Source organism: Ranitomeya imitator, chromosome 2 (assembly GCF_032444005.1).
Source record: "Ranitomeya imitator isolate aRanImi1 chromosome 2, aRanImi1.pri, whole genome shotgun sequence".
Taxonomy (NCBI): domain Eukaryota; kingdom Metazoa; phylum Chordata; class Amphibia; order Anura; family Dendrobatidae; genus Ranitomeya; species Ranitomeya imitator.
In genome coordinates this window covers 583,306,342-583,324,353 of record NC_091283.1, presented here as the reverse complement: position 1 = coordinate 583,324,353, position 18,012 = coordinate 583,306,342, and the positions used below count along the sequence as shown (strand labels likewise).

Here is an 18,012-nt window from a genome sequence, read left to right as displayed (position 1 = left end):
CAATGTCTGTGTTAAGCTGGGGATGTTAGGGGGTTCATGATGATGCACCTCCGATTTCTATCGCTTCATCTACTCCTTCTGAGGTTCCTGTATTTTTGTCTGATTATCGGGATGTTTTTGAGGAGCCTAAGCTCAGTTCGCTTCCTCCTCACAGGGATTGCGATTGTGCTATAGATTTAATTCCTGGTAGTAAATTTCCTAAAGGTCGTTTGTTCAATCTGTCAGTGCCAGAGCATACTGCTATGCGGGATTATGTTAGGGAGTCCTTGGAAAAGGGACATATCCGTCCATCTTCGTCTCCTTTGGGAGCAGGTTTTTTTTTCGTGGCCAAAAAAGATGGTTCCTTGAGGCCTTGTATAGATTATCGTCTTTTGAATAAGATTACCGTACAATATCAGTATCCTTTGCCTTTGTTGACTGATTTGTTTGCTCGCATTAAGGGGGCTAAATGGTTCACTAAGATTGATCTTCGGGGTGCGTATAATCTTATACGAATAAAGCAAAGTGATGAGTGGAAAACCGCATTTAATACGCCTGAGGGCCATTTTGAGTATTTGGTAATGCCTTTCGGACTTTCTAATGCTCCTTCAGTCTTCCAGTCCTTTATGCACGATATTTTCCATGAATATCTGGATAAATTTATGATTGTGTATTTGGATGATATTTTGGTTTTTTCTGATGACTGGGAGTCTCATGTTCAGCAGGTCAGGAAGGTGTTTCAGGTCCTGCGGGCCAATTCCTTGTTTGTAAAGGGCTCAAAGTGTCTCTTTGGAGTCCAGAAGATTTCTTTCTTGGGGTATATTTTTTCCCCTTCTACTATTGAGATGGATACCGTCAAGGTTCAGGCTATTTGTGACTGGACGCAGTCTACATCTCTTAAGAGTCTACAGAAGTTCTTGGGCTTTGCTAATTTCTATCGTCATTTCATAACTAATTTTTCTAGTGTTGTTAAGCCTTTGACGGATTTGACTAAGAAGGGTGCTGATGTTGCTGATTGGTCTCCTGCGGCTGTGGAGGCCTTTCAGGAACTTGAACGCCGGTTTTCTTCTGCTCCTGTGTTGCGTCAGCCAGATGTTTCGCTTCCTTTCCAGGTTGAGGTTGATGCTTCCGAGATTGGAGCAGGGGCGGTTTTGTCACAGAGAAGCTCCGATTGCTCGGTGATGAAGCCATGTGCGTTCTTTTCTAGAAAATTTTCGCCCGCTGAGCGGAATTATGATGTTGGTAATCGGGAACTTTTAGCCATGAAGTGGGCATTTGAGGAGTGGTGTCATTGGCTTGAGGGTGCTAGACATCGTGTGGTGGTCTTGACTGATCACAAAAATCTGATTTACCTTGAGTCTGCCAGGCGTCTGAATCCTAGACAGGCTCGTTGGTCACTGTTTTTCTCTCGTTTCAATTTTGTGGTTTCATACCTGCCAGGTTCAAAGAATGTGAAGGCGGATGCTCTTTCTAGGAGTTTTGTGCCTGACTCCCCTGGAAATTCTGAGCCCACTGGTATCCTTAGGGATGGGGTGATTTTGTCGGCTATCTTCCCAGACTTGCGACGTGCTTTGCAGGAGTTTCAGGCGGGTAAACCTGATCGTTGTCCGCCTGAGAGACTGTTTGTTCCGGATAGTTGGACCAGTAGAGTCATCTTCGAGGTCCATTCTTCTGCGTTGGCAGGTCATCCTGGAATATTTGGTACTAGAGACTTGGTGGCCAGGTCTTTTTGGTGGCCTTCCTTGTCGAGGGATGTGCGTTCTTTTGTGCAGTCTTGTGAGGTTTGTGCTCGGGCTAAGCCTTGCTGTTCTCGGGCCAGTGGATTGTTGTCACCTTTGCCTATCCCAAAGAGGCCTTGGACGCACATTTCCATGGACTTTATTTCGGATCTCCCTGTCTCTCAAGGAATGTCCGTCATCTGGGTTGTGTGTGACCGCTTTTCTAAAATGGTTCATCTGGTACCCTTGCCTAAGTTGCCTTCCTCCTCTGAGTTGGTCCCTCTGTTTTTCCAGAACGTGGTTCGTTTGCATGGGATTCCGGAGAACATCGTTTCTGACAGGGGATCCCAGTTTGTGTCTAGATTTTGGCGGACGTTCTGTGCTAAGATGGGCATTGATTTGTCCTTTTCGTCTGCATTCCACCCTCAGACGAATGGCCAGACGGAGCGAACTAATCAGACCTTGGAAACTTATTTGAGGTGTTTTGTTTCTGCTGATCAGGATGACTGGGTTACCTTTTTGCCGCTGGCCGAGTTTGCCCTTAATAATCGGGCTAGTTCTGCTACCTTGGTTTCTCCTTTCTTTTGTAATTCGGGGTTTCATCCTCGTTTTTCCTCTGGTCAGGTGGAGCCTTCTGATTGTCCTGGAGTGGACATGGTGGTGGATAGGTTGCATCAGATTTGGAGTCATGTGGTGGACAATTTGAAGTTGTCCCAGGAGAAGGCTCAGCAGTTTGCTAATCGCCGTCGCCGCGTGGGTCCTCGACTTCGTGTTGGGGACTTGGTGTGGTTGTCTTCTCGTTTTGTTCCTATGAAGGTCTCTTCTCCTAAGTTCAAGCCTCGGTTCATCGGTCCTTATAGGATCTTGGAAATTTCTTAACCCTGTGTCGTTTCGTTTGGATCTCCCGGCATCGTTTGCTATTCATAATGTGTTCCATCGGTCGTTGTTGCGGAGGTATGAGGTACCTGTTGTTCCTTCGCTTGAGCCTCCGGCTCCGGTGCTGGTGGAGGGAGAATTGGAGTATGTTGTGGAGAAGATCTTGGATTCTCGTGTTTCCAGACGGAAACTCCAATATTTGGTCAAGTGGAAGGGTTATGGTCAGGAGGATAATTCTTGGGTGGTTGCCTCTGATGTTCATGCTGATGATTTGGTCCGCGCTTTTCATAGGGCTCATCCTGGTCGCCCTGGTGGTTCTCGTGAGGGTTCGGTGACCCCTCCTCAAGGGGGGGGTACTGTTGTGAGTTCTGTTTTTGGGCTCCCTCTGGTGGTTACTGATGGTACTGGGTGATTTGTGTTCTGCTGTCTCTGGTGTCCACCTGTTCTATCAGGATATGGGAGTTTCCTATTTAACCAGGCTTTCTTGTCATTTCCTGGCCGGCTATCAAGGTTATCAGAGTGTTTTGTTACCTCAGCTTCTGGCTTCAGTAATCTTCAGGACAAGCTAAGTTTTTGATTTTCTTGTTCCACGTTTTGCTTTATTTTTGTCTTGTCCAGCTTGCAGATACGTGTTTCTTTGCTGCTGGTTGCTCTAGTGGGCTGTAATTGCTCCTCATGTTCCATGAGTTGGAACATGAGTTCAAGTAATTTCAGGATGGTTTTTTGAAGGGTTTTTTGCTGACCGCGCAGTTTACGTTTGTATCCTCTGCTATCTAGTTTTAGCGGGCCTCATTTTGCTGAATCTGTTTTCTTACTGCGTATGTGCCTTCCTCTCATTTCACCGTCATTATATGTGGGGGGCTGCTATTTCTGTGGGGTATTTCTCTGGAGGCAAGAGAGGTCTGTGTTTCTTCTAATAGGGGAAGTTAGATCTTCGGCTGGTGCGAGACGTCTAGGATCAACGCAGGCACGTTCCCCGGCTATTATTATTTGTGTGTTTAGGTTTAGGGTCACGGTCAGCTCAGGTTCCATCACCCTAGAGCTCGTTTGTGCTTGTTCTTTTGTGATTCCCTGCCATTGGGATCATGACAGGTATGTTGGGGTTAGGGGTGTGGTTTGGATTAGGGCTAAGGGCATGTTTGGGTTAGGGGTGTGGTCAGGATTATGGTTGGGGATGGGATTGGGGTTAGGGGTGTGTTTGGGTTAGGGTTTCAGTTAGAATTTGGGGGTTTCCACTGTTTAGGCACATCAGGGCCTCTCCAAACGTGACATGGCGTCCGATCTCAATTCCGGCTCTGCGTTATAAACTGTAGTGAAACACTTGGGGGTTCAAAGTTCTCACAACATATCTAGATAAGTTCCTTAGGGGGTTTACTTTCCAAAATGGTGTCACTTGTGGGGGGTTTCAATGTTTAGGCACTTCAGGGCCTCTCCAAACACAACATGGCGTCCGATCTCAATTCCAGTCAATTTTGCATTGAAAAGTCAAACAGTGCTCCTTCCCTTCCGAGCTCTGCCATGCACCCAAACAGTGGTTTACCCCAACATATGAGGTATCAGCGTACTCAGGACAAATTGTACAACAACTTTTGCGGTCCAATTTCTCCTGTTACCCTTGGGAAAATACAAAACTGGGGGCTAAAAAATAAATTTTGTGGAAAAAAAAGATTTTTTATTTTCACGGCTCTGCGTTATAAACTGTAGTGAAACACTTTGGGGTTCAAAGTTCGCACCACACATCTTGATAAGTTCCTTAGGGAGTCTACTTTCCAAAATAGTGTCACTTGTGGGGGGTTTCAATGTTTAGACACATCAGGGGCTCTCCAAACGCAACATGGCGTCCCATCTCAATTTCAGTCAATTTTGCATTGAAAAGTCAAACGGCGCTCCTTCCCTTCCGAGCTCTGCCATCAGACCAAACAGTAATTTACCCCCAAATATGGGGTATCAGCATACTCAGTACAAATTACACAACTTTTGGGGTCCAATTTCTTCTGGTACCCTTGGGAAAATAAAAAATTGGGGGCAAAAAGTTCATTTTGTGTGAAAAAATATGATTTTTTATTTTTACGGCTTTACATTATAAACTTCCGTGAAGCACTTGGTGGGTCAAAGTGCTCACCACACATCTAGATAAGTTCCTTAGGGGGTTTACTTTTCAAAATGGTGTCACTTGGGGGTTTCAATGTTTAGGCACATCAGGGGCTCTCCACACGCAACATGGCGTCTCATCTCAATTCCAGTCAATTTTGCATTGAAAGTCAAACGACACTCCTTCCCTTCCGAGCTCTGCCATGCGCCCAAACAGTGGTTTACCTCCACATATTGGGTATTGACGTAATCAGGACAATTTGTACAACAACTTTTGGCATCCAATTTCTCCTGTTTCCCTTGGTAAAATAAAACAAATTGGAGCTGAATTAAATTTTTTGTGAAAGTTAAATGTTCATTTTTTTTAAACATTCCTGTGAAACACCTGAAGGGTTAATAAACTTCTTGAATGTTGTTTTGAGCACCTTAGGGGGTGCAAATTTTTGGAATGGTGTCACACTTGGTTATTTTCTATCATATAGACCCCTCAAAGTGACTTCAAATGTTATGTGGTCCCTAAAAAAAAATGGTGTTGTAAAAATGAGAAATTGCTGGTCAACTTTTAACCCTTATGACTCCCTGACAAAAAAAAATTGGGTTCCAAAATTGTGCTGATGTAAAGTAGACATGTGGGAAATGTTACTTATTAAGTATTTTGTGTGACACATCTCTGTGATTTAAGGGCGTAAAAATTCAAATTTGGAAAATTGCGAAATTTTCATAATTTTCGCCAAATTTCCATTTTTTTCACAAATAAGCGCAAGTACAATCAAATAAATTTTACCACTATCATGAAGTACAATATGTCTCGAGAAAACAATGTCAGCATCTTCAGGATCTGTTGAAACCTTCCAGAGTTATAACCTCATAAAGGGACAGTCATCAGAATTGTAAAAATTGGCCCGGTCATTAATGTGCAATCCACCCTTGGGGGTTAAGGGGTTAAAATCTTCCCTGAGGGTACCATATTGGAAGTATACAATTCTTTCATGTATTGTCTATACAGTATAAATAGTGCAGTGGGTTGTTTGTGTTTTATATGAAATTAAAGAGTTCAAAGTGTATACAATATTAGGCCAAGTTCACATGTTCAGTATTTGGTCATTTTTTTTCTAACAGTATTTTGTAGGTCAAAACCAGGAGTGAAGCAATCAGAGGAAAAGTATAATTGAAACATGTCACCACTTCTGTATTTATCACCCACTGCTGGTTTTGGCTTCCAAATGTTGAGGCAAAAAACTGACCAAATACTGAACGTGTGAATGTGGCCCTAAGCCGCACATACACACAAGGTATGCTTCTATTAATACATGCAATTCTGGGATGTATTAACAGAAGCATACAGTCTAGATCACGCAAAGTCATTATTGCCCTCTCCTCCTCTTTGGTCAGACCTCATCTGGAATACTGTGTCCAGTTTTGGGCACCACATTTTAAAAAAGACATCAACAAACTGGGGCCAGTTCAGAGAAGAGCAACCAGAATGGTTGCAAACCATGTCCTATGAGCAACGGTTACAGGATTTGTAATTTATTTAGCTTGCAAAAAAGAAGACTGAGAGGAGACGTAATAGCTGTCTACAAATATCTCAAGTGCTGTCACATTGTAGAAGGATCATATTTATTCTCATTTGCACAAGGAAAGACTAGAAGCAATGGGATGAAACTGAGTGGGAGGATTCACAGATTAGATATTAGAAAAAACTTTAGACAGTGATGGTGAGGGGATCAATGAGTGGAACAGGCTGCCAGGAGAGGTGGTGAGTTCTCCTTTCATGGAAGTCTTCAAACTGAGGCTGGACAGACATCTGTCTGGAATGATTTAGAGAATCCTGCTTTGAGCAGGGGGTTGGACATGATGACCCAGGAGGTCCCTTCCAACTCTACCATTCTATGATTCTATGAGGTAGCTGTCAGATTCTCGTCTGGCTTTCTTTACCAACTTTCCAAGTTTTTCAACTGGCTGAGGCTAAAAAGCTAATGCCAGATTACTGTCAGTGAGTTACCTTACCTGAAAATTTCAACTGTCTAATCCTTCACATGTTGTCAAGGAAGGATCAGGAGGCCCAGATACACTTCAAATGGTCAACTGATCCCACCAACTTCTGTGGATTTAGCCAACCTTTATAAAGGGCCTTTACAGACTTCAAAAAGTGGGTAAATGCCAATGGTGCATTATCTATGTATAATGTAAAACACTGCTATCCTGCCCTGACTAGACCCTCAACAGTTAAAATAAAGCTGTTATTAAAGGGAATCTGTCCATAGCTTTTGCTATGTAATCTGAGGATAGCAGGAGGTAGGGGTTAAAACACAGATTTCAAGGATGTGTCACTTATCAAGCTAATATCAAGATATTATCATTGCTTAGACTAGCTGGCAGGTGCTTGCTAGTCTGACCACGCCTCCCCGATGGTTCTCACAGAGAGCAGCAGGAGCCAGCAACTCTGATAAGCGATGACGTCAGTAGCTGGCAACTGTGAATAGCAGTAATGTTACTTACTGCTATTGACAGTCACCAGGGCCAGATTCAGGGAATGCTGGACTACATGGGATCTGCGTGGGAAATTTTTTTGTAATAAATTGGTGAACTAAGGACAGTATCTTGTTTTTTTCTCTCTTTTTATGTTTTTTAAGTTTCCATTTGTGGACCATGTTCAGATGCAATGGACTATGGCGGATTCACTGGACGATTTTTAACAAATCACAGCTGGCATTAACCCCAACTACCATTACTCCAATTACCACCGCACTAAGGCCATTGGGAAGAGTGAGGCAAAGCACCAGAATTGCCGCATCTCTGGGGCAGCTGCAAGCTGGTATTTTCAGGCTGACAACTGCCCAATAACCAGGGACCTTCCCAGGCTGATAATATCAGCTCACAGCTGTCTGCTTTACCTTTATTGATTTTCCAAAAAAGGTAGAACCCCATGTCTATCTATTCTATCTATCTATCAAACTATCTATCTGCTGGGTGGGCCATTTATATGGATACACCTGGGTGGGCCATGTATATGGATACACCTAAATACAATGGAAATGGCTGGTGATATCAACTTCCTGTTTGTGGAACATTAGTGTATGGGAGGGAGAAAACCTTTCAAGATGGGTGGTAACCATGGCGGCCATTTTGACATTTTGAAGTAGGCCATTTTTTAATGCAACTTTATAAATGGCCCACCCAGATGTATCCATATAAATGGCCCACTATCTATCTATCTATCTATCTATCTATCTATCTATCTATCTATCTATCTATCTATCTATCTATCTATCTATCTATCTATCTATCTATCTATTCTGAGGCTTCTGGATGTAAATTTACTGTACCTGGCTGATCAAATTTCCTGATTTCTTTGAGATGTGTGTGTTAACATCGGACAGCAGATGTATGGTTTGTAGAGTCCATATGCCGTCTGATTTTTTTCTTTCTACCATTAACTTGCATTAGCAAGTCTCGTCCAATATACTATACGTAGTCTGTCGCAGAATACTGCTATGTTTTTCCTGATGGAGAATAGACCTGAGAAAAATTATGCATAATATATTTAACTATAGATTTCTTTTTTTATCAGGTGATGATGTCTTTTTGGAAGATGAAGATTTGAGACAGGAATATGTGATGAATGAATATGGTTTATTATATCAGGGAAGCAAGGACTTTATTCTCACAACACCCTGGAACTTTGGACAGGTATTGTGCCATCATCATTACTTTTGTAGTAACAGAGATAGTGATTGGAAATGCATTGCTAGAAAGCCAGATGTACCGGTCTGTGAAGCAGGGACTTAAGGAGAGTGGTCTGAATGTCTTCAGTGATAATTGTCATGGTCTCCTTACCAACATCCATAGTCATAATGCATGGCCTGAAGTTTTGAATGGCATTGTGACTTATTTGAAGAAATTATATATCTACCTCCATGTAAAAAGATCTGAGCCTAATCAGTAGGTTATCCCTGGTCCAAAAGTAGATAGATAACCAGGTAAAGTCATCCCAACACCAGTCTGCATGATTTCTTGCAGCATGTTGATTTTTTTATGTGTGTCAGGACAAAATCCTTCTGTCTTTGCCATTGCCAAATTTTAAGACCAGAAGTCCCAGGTCAGAGAATCTCTTTCAAACTAGAATTAATTTTCATAATTACTTGTTTTGTAGCCCTAGTTTAGTTGTTAGGGCCAATATTTATCTCTTAAAGTAGAGTTCTCAACTAACTACTCTACAAAAGAGTATAAATAATTGTTTCCAAATTTTAAGGTAAAATGATTTTTATTTAAAAAAGATTTTGCTTCAAATTGAGAGCATTACATTAAAGAAATTTAAAGGATTTTACACAATTTATCTAAGAACGAGTAAACTTCTAAAATAAAGAATAATTACTTCGCCATCAAATTCCTACAACTTCAGCGTTGATGCTCTGGTGGTCTCCATTGCTTCTGCATTGATATGGTTCTCTCCATCACATACATTACATGGCCGCTAAAGCCTAATGCTGTAGAACTGGAGCAGTGGAGAAATAAACATGTTAACTTCAACCAAGTGCAATGTTCTTTGTTTTCGTCTTCATTTTTTCCTCCCTTTCTTCAAAGAGCCATAACTTTTTTATTGCTCTGTCCACATAGCTGTATTTTTGCAGGACAAGTTGTACTTTTGAATGACTTCATTGATTTTATCATGTAATTTCCTGGAAAGAAGTAAAAAAAAATCCAAGTGGTCCAAATTGCAAAAAGGTATAATTCCACAATTGTTTCTTGCTTTTTATTAACCATGTTCACTATATGGTAAAATTGATATGATTCTCCAGGTCAGTATGAGTATGAAGACACCAAACACGAATAGATTTTTCACTTAGGTAAAAAAAATAAATTCAGAAATTTGTAAAAAAAAAAAAAATATATATATATATATATATATATATATATATATATATACAGTGGGGCAAAAAAGTATTTAGTCAGTCAGCAATAGTGCAAGTTCCACCACTTAAAAAGATGAGAGGCGTCTGTAATTTACATCATAGGTAGACCTCAACTATGGGAGACAAACTGAGAAAAAAAAATCCAGAAAATCACATTGTCTGTTTTTTTAACATTTTATTTGCATATTATGGTGGAAAATAAGTATTTGGTCAGAAACAAAATTTCATCTCAATACTTTGTAATATATCCTTTGTTGGCAATGACAGAGGTCAAACGTTTTCTGTAAGTCTTCACAAGGTTGCCACACACTGTTGTTGGTATGTTGGCCCATTCCTCCATGCAGATCTCTTCTAGAGCAGTGATGTTTTTGGCTTTTCGCTTGGCAACACGGACTTTCAACTCCCTCCAAAGGTTTTCTATAGGGTTGAGATCTGGAGACTGGCTAGGCCACTCCAGGACCTTGAAATGCTTCTTACGAAGCCACTCCTTCGTTGCCCTGGCGGTGTGCTTTGGATCATTGTCATGTTGAAAGACCCAGCCACGTTTCATCTTCAATGCCCTTGCTGATGGAAGGAGGCTTGCACTCAAAATCTCACGATACATGGCCCCATTCATTCTTTCATGCACCCGGATCAGTCGTCCTGGCCCCTTTGCAGAAAAACAGCCCCAAAGCATGATGTTTCCACCACCATGCTTTACAGTAGGTATGGTGTTTGATGGATGCAACTCAGTATTCTTTTTCCTCCAAACACGACAAGTTGTGTTTCTACCAAACAGTTCCAGTTTGGTTTCATCAGACCATAGGCCATTCTCCCAAAACTCCTCTGGATCATCCAAATGCTCTCTAGCAAACTTCAGACGGGCCCGGACATGTACTGGCTTAAGCAGTGGGACACGTCTGGCACTGCAGGATCTGAGTCCATGGTGGCGTAGTGTGTTACTTATGGTAGGCCTTGTTACATTGGTCCCAGCTCTCTGCAGTTCATTCACTAGGTCCCCCCGCGTGGTTCTGGGATTTTTGCTCACCGTTCTTGTGATCATTCTGACCCCACGGGGTGGGATTTTGCGTGGAGCCCCAGATCGAGGGAGATTATCAGTGGTCTTGTATGTCTTCCATTTTCTAATTATTGCTCCCACTGTTGATTTCTTCACTCCAAGCTGGTTGGCTATTGCAGATTCAGTCTTCCCAGCCTGGTGCAGGGCTACAATTTTGTTTCTGGTGTCCTTTGACAGCTCTTTGGTCTTCACCATAGTGGAGTTTGGAGTCAGACTGTTTGAGGGTGTGCACAGGTGTCTTTTTATACTGATAACAAGTTTAAACAGGTGCCATTACTACAGGTAATGAGTGGAGGAAACAGGAGACTCTTAAAGAAGAATTTACAGGTCTGTGAGAGCCAGAAATCTTGATTGTTTGTTTCTGACCAAATACTTATTTTCCACCATGATATGCAAATAAAATGTTAAAAAAAAAAACAATGTGATTTTCTGGATTTTTTTTTCTCAGTTTGTCTCCCATAGTTGAGGTCTACCTATGATGTAAATTACAGACGCCTCTCATCTTTTTAAGTGGTGGAACTTGCACTATTGCTGACTGACTAAATACTTTTTTGCCCCACTGTATATATATATATATATATATATATTGCTTTAGTCCACATTTTACAAGACCCGTAACATTTTTATTTTTTGGGATATGAGGCTCTGTGAGGGCTTATTGTTTGTGTTATGAGGTGGTGTTTTTCCTGATACCATTTTGGGGTAGATACAATGTTTTGATCTCCTCTTATTGCATTGTATTGCCAAAAAAAGGCAATTCTATCATTTAGATTTTTTTTTTTTACTGATCAGATTAATTTATTCTATATTTTGATATATCAGACTTTTAGGAACGCAGGAATGCCAAAAAGGTGTAATTTTTTAATTGTTTTATTTTCGATGGGAAGAAATGGAGAGGATTTGAACTTTTGTGCTTTTTTTATTTTTTCATATTTTTTCACTATCTCCTGTACTCAATAGTCCCCTTAGAAGACTTACAGCTGTGATCGTGTGATTGCTTGTGCTATACATAGCAGTGCATCAACACTGCTATTTAGGCCAGGGTCATACTTGCGAGTGCAATGCGAGAAACTTGTGCATGTCTCTCACCTCAATACCCGGCACTGCCGCCAGCACTGAGAACCGGAGCGATCAGCTGCATAGGAATACCCGAGCTGCCGGTGTTGAGGCGAGAGACTGGCGCGAGTTTCTCGTATTGCACTCCCAAGTGTGACCCCGGCCTTATAGATAAAATTATGATCTTTTATTAATGCCAGCTAAACACTGGCTTTCACAGGAGGATCGTAATGACAATCACAACAGTCTTCAGCAGACTCCAAGTTGTCATAGCAACTCATCAGTGCCGCACAATCATGTCACTGGCGCACCAATTGGAGCCATGTGTTAACTGCCGCTGTTAGAGATTTAACATGTTAACAGCTCCACTCAAGGCTGTTGAAGGCACATAATCTGGAAGCCCGCATTAACAGCAGGGATGTGACTTTTGACATACATGTACGTGAAAGGTTGTGAATGGGTTATTGGTCATTTCATTATTTTAGAACATTGCCTGCTCTTGATAAATTTTTATAAGGTAACTGAAAACCCGTCTAAGGGATTTTCTGAATATTCCTTGTGGTCTCTGGTTGTGAACAGCAGCTGCATGAATTTATTTAGCTCCTCTTATGATTTGTCCTGGCTAGCGAGACTTCACCTGCATGGCGCACAGATAACGTCATGTCAGGCCGACATATCAAATGCAGCACAAGGGAATCCAGAATCTCCGGAAATTCACTCAACTCCTGTCCATGGCCATAGACCATGCACCTGGACAATGGACTCGTTTTGCAAAGTGATCCACTTATCTCTACATACAAACAATACATGGCTTAAATGCTGACACCTAAACTACATACTAAACTAAAACATTTTGTTCTCATTGTCTAACTGGTTGTCTGTAGAGAAAATGCTCAGCCCAAATAACTATAGTATGTCATAAAGATTTATGTAATTGTTCACACCCATATATTTAGCTCATGTTATTTTTTACCATAAAAAGAATGAAAATAATGCAATAAATGTAAAAAAAATAAATATATTGAGAAATGTCATTTTTACAGCCTAATACATTATTTAGCCTACATTTGTATAACATAATTAATTTGGCCAAAAGAATATTTAGTTATCCTCCTATTTTGGCAAGAGGCGTCATGATTCATGTGTGTCAGAAGCTTACCTGTGCATGTCAACGTTTTATCTATTTAATTTGTACTGTACATAGTCTGCGATGCCAAGGAAACTTTTTAAAGATTACCTCGGTGTATCATCAAATCAGAATTTATCCAAAACTTCTCATGTTTCCTCTCTCTACTATGCTACCTAAACACTATAATGCAATTTTCTCTCACTTCCATTTTGAAGACTTCTCTCATGCTGCACCTGTTTCCTTGAATGCACTACCCTGGACGATCCGATTAATACCTAGCCCGCACATTTTTAAGTGTGCTTTAAAAACACATCTCTTCAAACAGGTCAATTCAGTAATCTAACTCTCCCCTGTTCTCTCTTTCTAAATGTATAGTAGTATGACCCCTATGACATGCAATCTAAACCCCTCAATTTTAGAAGGACAGGTCAAACATCTAATAAGAATAGCAGTCTCCAAACTCTTGAGCAAAGAAGTCTCGAGTATGTTGAAATTCAAAACTGAATCTTTTAATTTTCAAGGAAAATAAGTTGCCACCAGAGGTGTCTGCTGCAGGTTATTTCCCTCTTCCTACCCAAAACGCGAGAATAATTGACTAATCCACATGTGTCTGTAAGGATCAACATAGATAGTTGTCAGCCGATAGCTAAAAAAAAGTTTATGGGCAAATTCATAGTCATGGAACCTCATGATTTCAAAACTCAGAAGTCACTCATAATAACCACAACCACAGTACCCTCAAAACATTGGCAGCCACAGGACCACAATAACATTGATCTTATAGCTCAATGTTTCCCAAACTCCAGTATTCATCGGCCCCCAACATATCACATTTTCAGAATTCCTTAGTATTACACAGGTGATTATTATTATTCTTAATGTATCAGAATCTGCCACAGGTTCTCTCCTCTGTGCAATACTAATGAAATCCTGAAAATACTATCTGTTGGGGGCCATGAGGACGGGAGTTGGGGAAACACTCCATTAGTTATACAATCAACAGGGTCCTCACAACAAGCAAAGCCTCACAACAGGCAGAGCCTGTCACCCCTGTACCTATCCACGAAAACAACTGCTTTGTGTCTGGTTGATATGCCTGATAATGGCGGACATAATGGTTGTCACCCTACATTTCCAGACCCAGATTTAACTAACAGACATTTCAATACATTTTTACAAACCTCAAGGCCGTATATTTGTCAATCATATTTCTTTCTTTTTGAGCTGTCTGTTTGAGTAAGCCATCTGCTTCTGAGTAACTCCATGGATCACAGTCCTGTTACGTGGATTGAAGCTTATAAGCTATAAAAATAATATATTACCGGATTTCCGAGAACAAGTTATTGAGCCACTGTTTGAAGAAGTCAAGCTGTCACTTTATCATACTGCCGCTCTCCCTAACTACAGGGATTACATTAACATAATAGTGTTCATTCATTGCCCCTCGGGGCAGCTATGAAGATAAGCAAATGCGTTGGCAGGACATATCTGACAGATCACAGTAACAAGTGCAGTAAATAGGGCTATTTTGGCAACTTTCCCACTGTCATGACAACAGTGTCCGAAAAGTTTTTCAAGGCTGGACATGCAAAGCAAATAATCTAATATTTTTTAAGCTTGGGAACCTCACCTCAAAGGCAGCCCCAGTGGCGTAACTACAAAGTTATGGGCCCCGGTGCAAACTTCCAAATGCCCCCCCCCCTCTGCAGCCCTGCCATACAATTCAATGTAACCCCGATAGAATACAATGCAGCCCCCCTCATAGTATAATACAGCCCCTCCATACAGGGGCAGTGAGAAAGACACGAGCAAATGGTGACGAGGGGGCAGGGGAGAGGGCACAAGGGGGCTAGGGGAGAAAGGGACAAGGGTAACATAGAGGGGCTAGGGAGCAAGGGGACACATGGGGGCTAGGGGGCAGGGGAGAAGGTTACAAGGGGACTAGTGGGCAAGGGAGACTGACACAAGGCGACTAGTGGGCAAGGGAGCCTGACTCAAGGGGCACACGGGAACAAGTGGGCAAGGGAGACTGACACAAGGGGGACACGGGGACTAGTCGACAAGGGAGACTGGCACATGGGGACACAGGGACTAGTGGGCAAGGGAGACTGACACAAGGGGACACACGGGGACTAGTGGGCAAAAGAGACTGATACAAGGGGACTAGTGGACAATGGAGACTGACACAAAGGGGACACACGGGGACAAGGGACAAGCACAAGGGGACAAGGGAGACAGGCACAAGGGGACACACAGGGATAAGTGGGAAAGGGAGACTGACCCACAAGGACTAGTGGGCATGGGAGACTGACACAAGCACAAGGGGACAAAGGAGACTGACACAAGCACAAGGGGACAAAGGAGACAGGCACATGGGGACACACAGGGACTAATGGGCAAGGGAGACTGGCACATGGGAACAAGGGACACAAGCATAAAGGGACAAGGGAGACAGGCTCAAGGGGACACACGGGCCCCTGACCAGCCAGAGCTGCTTGCAGCGGTGTCTGCTGCGACCGTGGTAGTTACGCCCCTGCCTCACACAGACACACACTACAGATATCACACACACATACTACCGATATCACACACACTACGATATCACACACACACACACATATACTACAGATATCACACACATACTACAGATATCACACACACATACTACAGATATCACACAAACACACACTACAGATATCACACACACACACTACAGATATCACACACACACATACTACAGATATCACACACAATAGACACATCCCACAATGGACAACACTAATATGGGTCTCACACACATACTAAATAGTATAGTGCTAGGGATAACACCCGTACTAGAGATCCTTCAAAGCAGTCTAGGACACTCTGAAATACCATAGAGAAAACCCAAGAATAAACACATAGAGTACATGTCCCAAAATGTAAAAATACGTTTTTATTTATACCAATATTAAAAATACAATAATAAAGTCATAACATATACAGAGTACACAATAAGGGAAAACTGAGGATGGCACTGAAAGTGTTAAAAGGATGGAAACCTCCATGCGTCGCTAATTCGGTTTTCTAATGTAAATGCCATTAAGTGCAGATTTTAGAGTAAGGACGCCACCACATCTAACAGTCCGCAAGTGAGTAACTACATCTCCCCAGGTGGGGTGCCGCTAATCACAAAAACGGCCTATATCACATTTTAAGCGGTTAAATGGCTCTTACCCATATACTAGGTCTCCGGTCTCAAAGGGGGGTCACCGCCGCAGCCCCAATGCACGTTTCGCGTTGGCTTCGTCAGGGGACGTCAGGGGACGAAGCCAACTATTAAGATACTCCAGGCACCGGTGCTCAGGAAGGATATAATGGAACTAGAGAGAGTACAAAGGAGGGCAACAAAATTAATAAAGGGGATGGGAGAACTACAATACCCAGATAGATTAGCGAAATTAGGATTATTTAGTCTAGAAAAAAGACGACTGAGGGGCGATCTAATAACCATGTATAAGTATATAAGGGGACAATACAAATATCTCGCTGAGGATCTGTTTATACCAAGGAAGGTGACGGGCACAAGGGGGCATTCTTTGCGTCTGGAGGAGAGAAGGTTTTTCCACCAACATAGAAGAGGATTCTTTACTGTTAGGGCAGTGAGAATCTGGAATTGCTTGCCTGAGGAGGTGGTGATGGCGAACTCAGTCGAGGGGTTCAAGAGAGGCCTGGATGTCTTCCTGGAGCAGAACAATATTGTATCATACAATTATTAGGTTCTGTAGAAGGACGTAGATCTGGGGATTTATTATGATGGAATATAGGCTGAACTGGATGGACAAATGTCTTTTTTCGGCCTTACTAACTATGTTACTATGTTACTATACCAGCTCATATACACAACTCACAATCTCCTCTCTGGTACAGGGGTGGCTGATGTAAACCGGCTGCAGCTCCTCAGCTTCTCCTAATTAAGCGGCTCTGTCCGGCACCTCCCCCTGCTCTCGCCTTCTGTCCTGGGGTAATTTTGGCTTTCTCTTAAATACGATCTCATTCAGACGTACATGAGATGTATGAGGGGGGAAAAATACAGACTGAGAAGCTGTCTCACCGTGATGACTGGAGCTGCTTCCTGTCTCTCACGTGCCCCGGCTGCCCCCTCCCCCTAGATATGCCTCGGACTGTTGCCGTGCAGGAGGAATATCCTGCACAGCAACATGGTGTTGGGTGCCTCTGACTTGCCGGACCCCTGACCTGCTGGGCCCGGTCGCACTGGCGACCGCTGCGACCACGGTAGTTACGCCATTGGGCAGCCCCCTGCAACCACATAGCTGATACATAGGATGCATGCAGATGTCTGTATTTTCAGTCCGAGTGTGAGCCTTTATTATTCTATGGGGCTGTGCACATGTGTTCTGTCTGAGGAAAAAATCACTGCATGTATGATTTGCATCTGATATTTGGATCACATTTAGCTATACAAGTCAATGAGTTTATGGAAAACATCGGATCTCACTCAGATGGCATCCGAATGAGGTCCAATTTTCACGAACTGACAAAATCGAGAAGATTAATTTTTTTTCCATCATCTCCTCATCAGAGAAAATCAGATCACACTCTAATCACACTCTGATCAGAGTCTGATCAGAATAAGAATAGTATAATCTGACCGATTTTCTTAACCCTGATGTACTGTTCTGGGAAATGATATATATGGGAAATGATTTTTGAGACCCTGTAGATTTTTTTTATATGAGGATTTGAAACTAGTGGTATCTTGACTTCTCCTCATTTGTGGAGCTCTATATATTTTTTTTTTTGTTTACTTTTTGCTACACGCTGATTGTTACACTTGTACTGTTTGGGTCAATATGACCCGATAGCATTTTATACTGTTCTACAGGTCTCTGATTATTTCTGACTGCAAAAGTTATGTTTTTTAATGTGTACTTCATCTCAAAATGGTGGTGGTTTCACTGTTCTTATCAGTAAACAAGTAATTATATAGTATTATCCATTTGCTGTTTGTGAGAGAGGAGACTGGTTGTCTATCATTCAAAGGCTGAGGGTTTCACTATCTTCAGTAATCAAGTATTTATTTAGTCAAATGCATTTTCAGTTTGTGAGTGAAGACACTGTTGTCTTATAAATTGGACACCAGTCATTTGACTTACACCCTGAAGCTAAGTCCTGTGAAAGAGACACTGG

The 18,012-nt window shown here is 42.1% G+C and overlaps 1 protein-coding gene across 1 annotated transcript in view; it reads left to right on the top strand.

Moving 5' to 3' along the window:
- Positions 1 to 18,012, top strand: part of LOC138665085 (protein-glutamine gamma-glutamyltransferase 5-like) — a 105,854-nt gene that overhangs the window by 40,464 nt on the left and 47,378 nt on the right. The window contains exon 4 of the mRNA XM_069752258.1: positions 8,239 to 8,357. Coding sequence (XP_069608359.1) covers positions 8,239 to 8,357 — 119 coding nt within the window. The remainder of the gene's footprint in view (positions 1 to 8,238; positions 8,358 to 18,012) is intronic.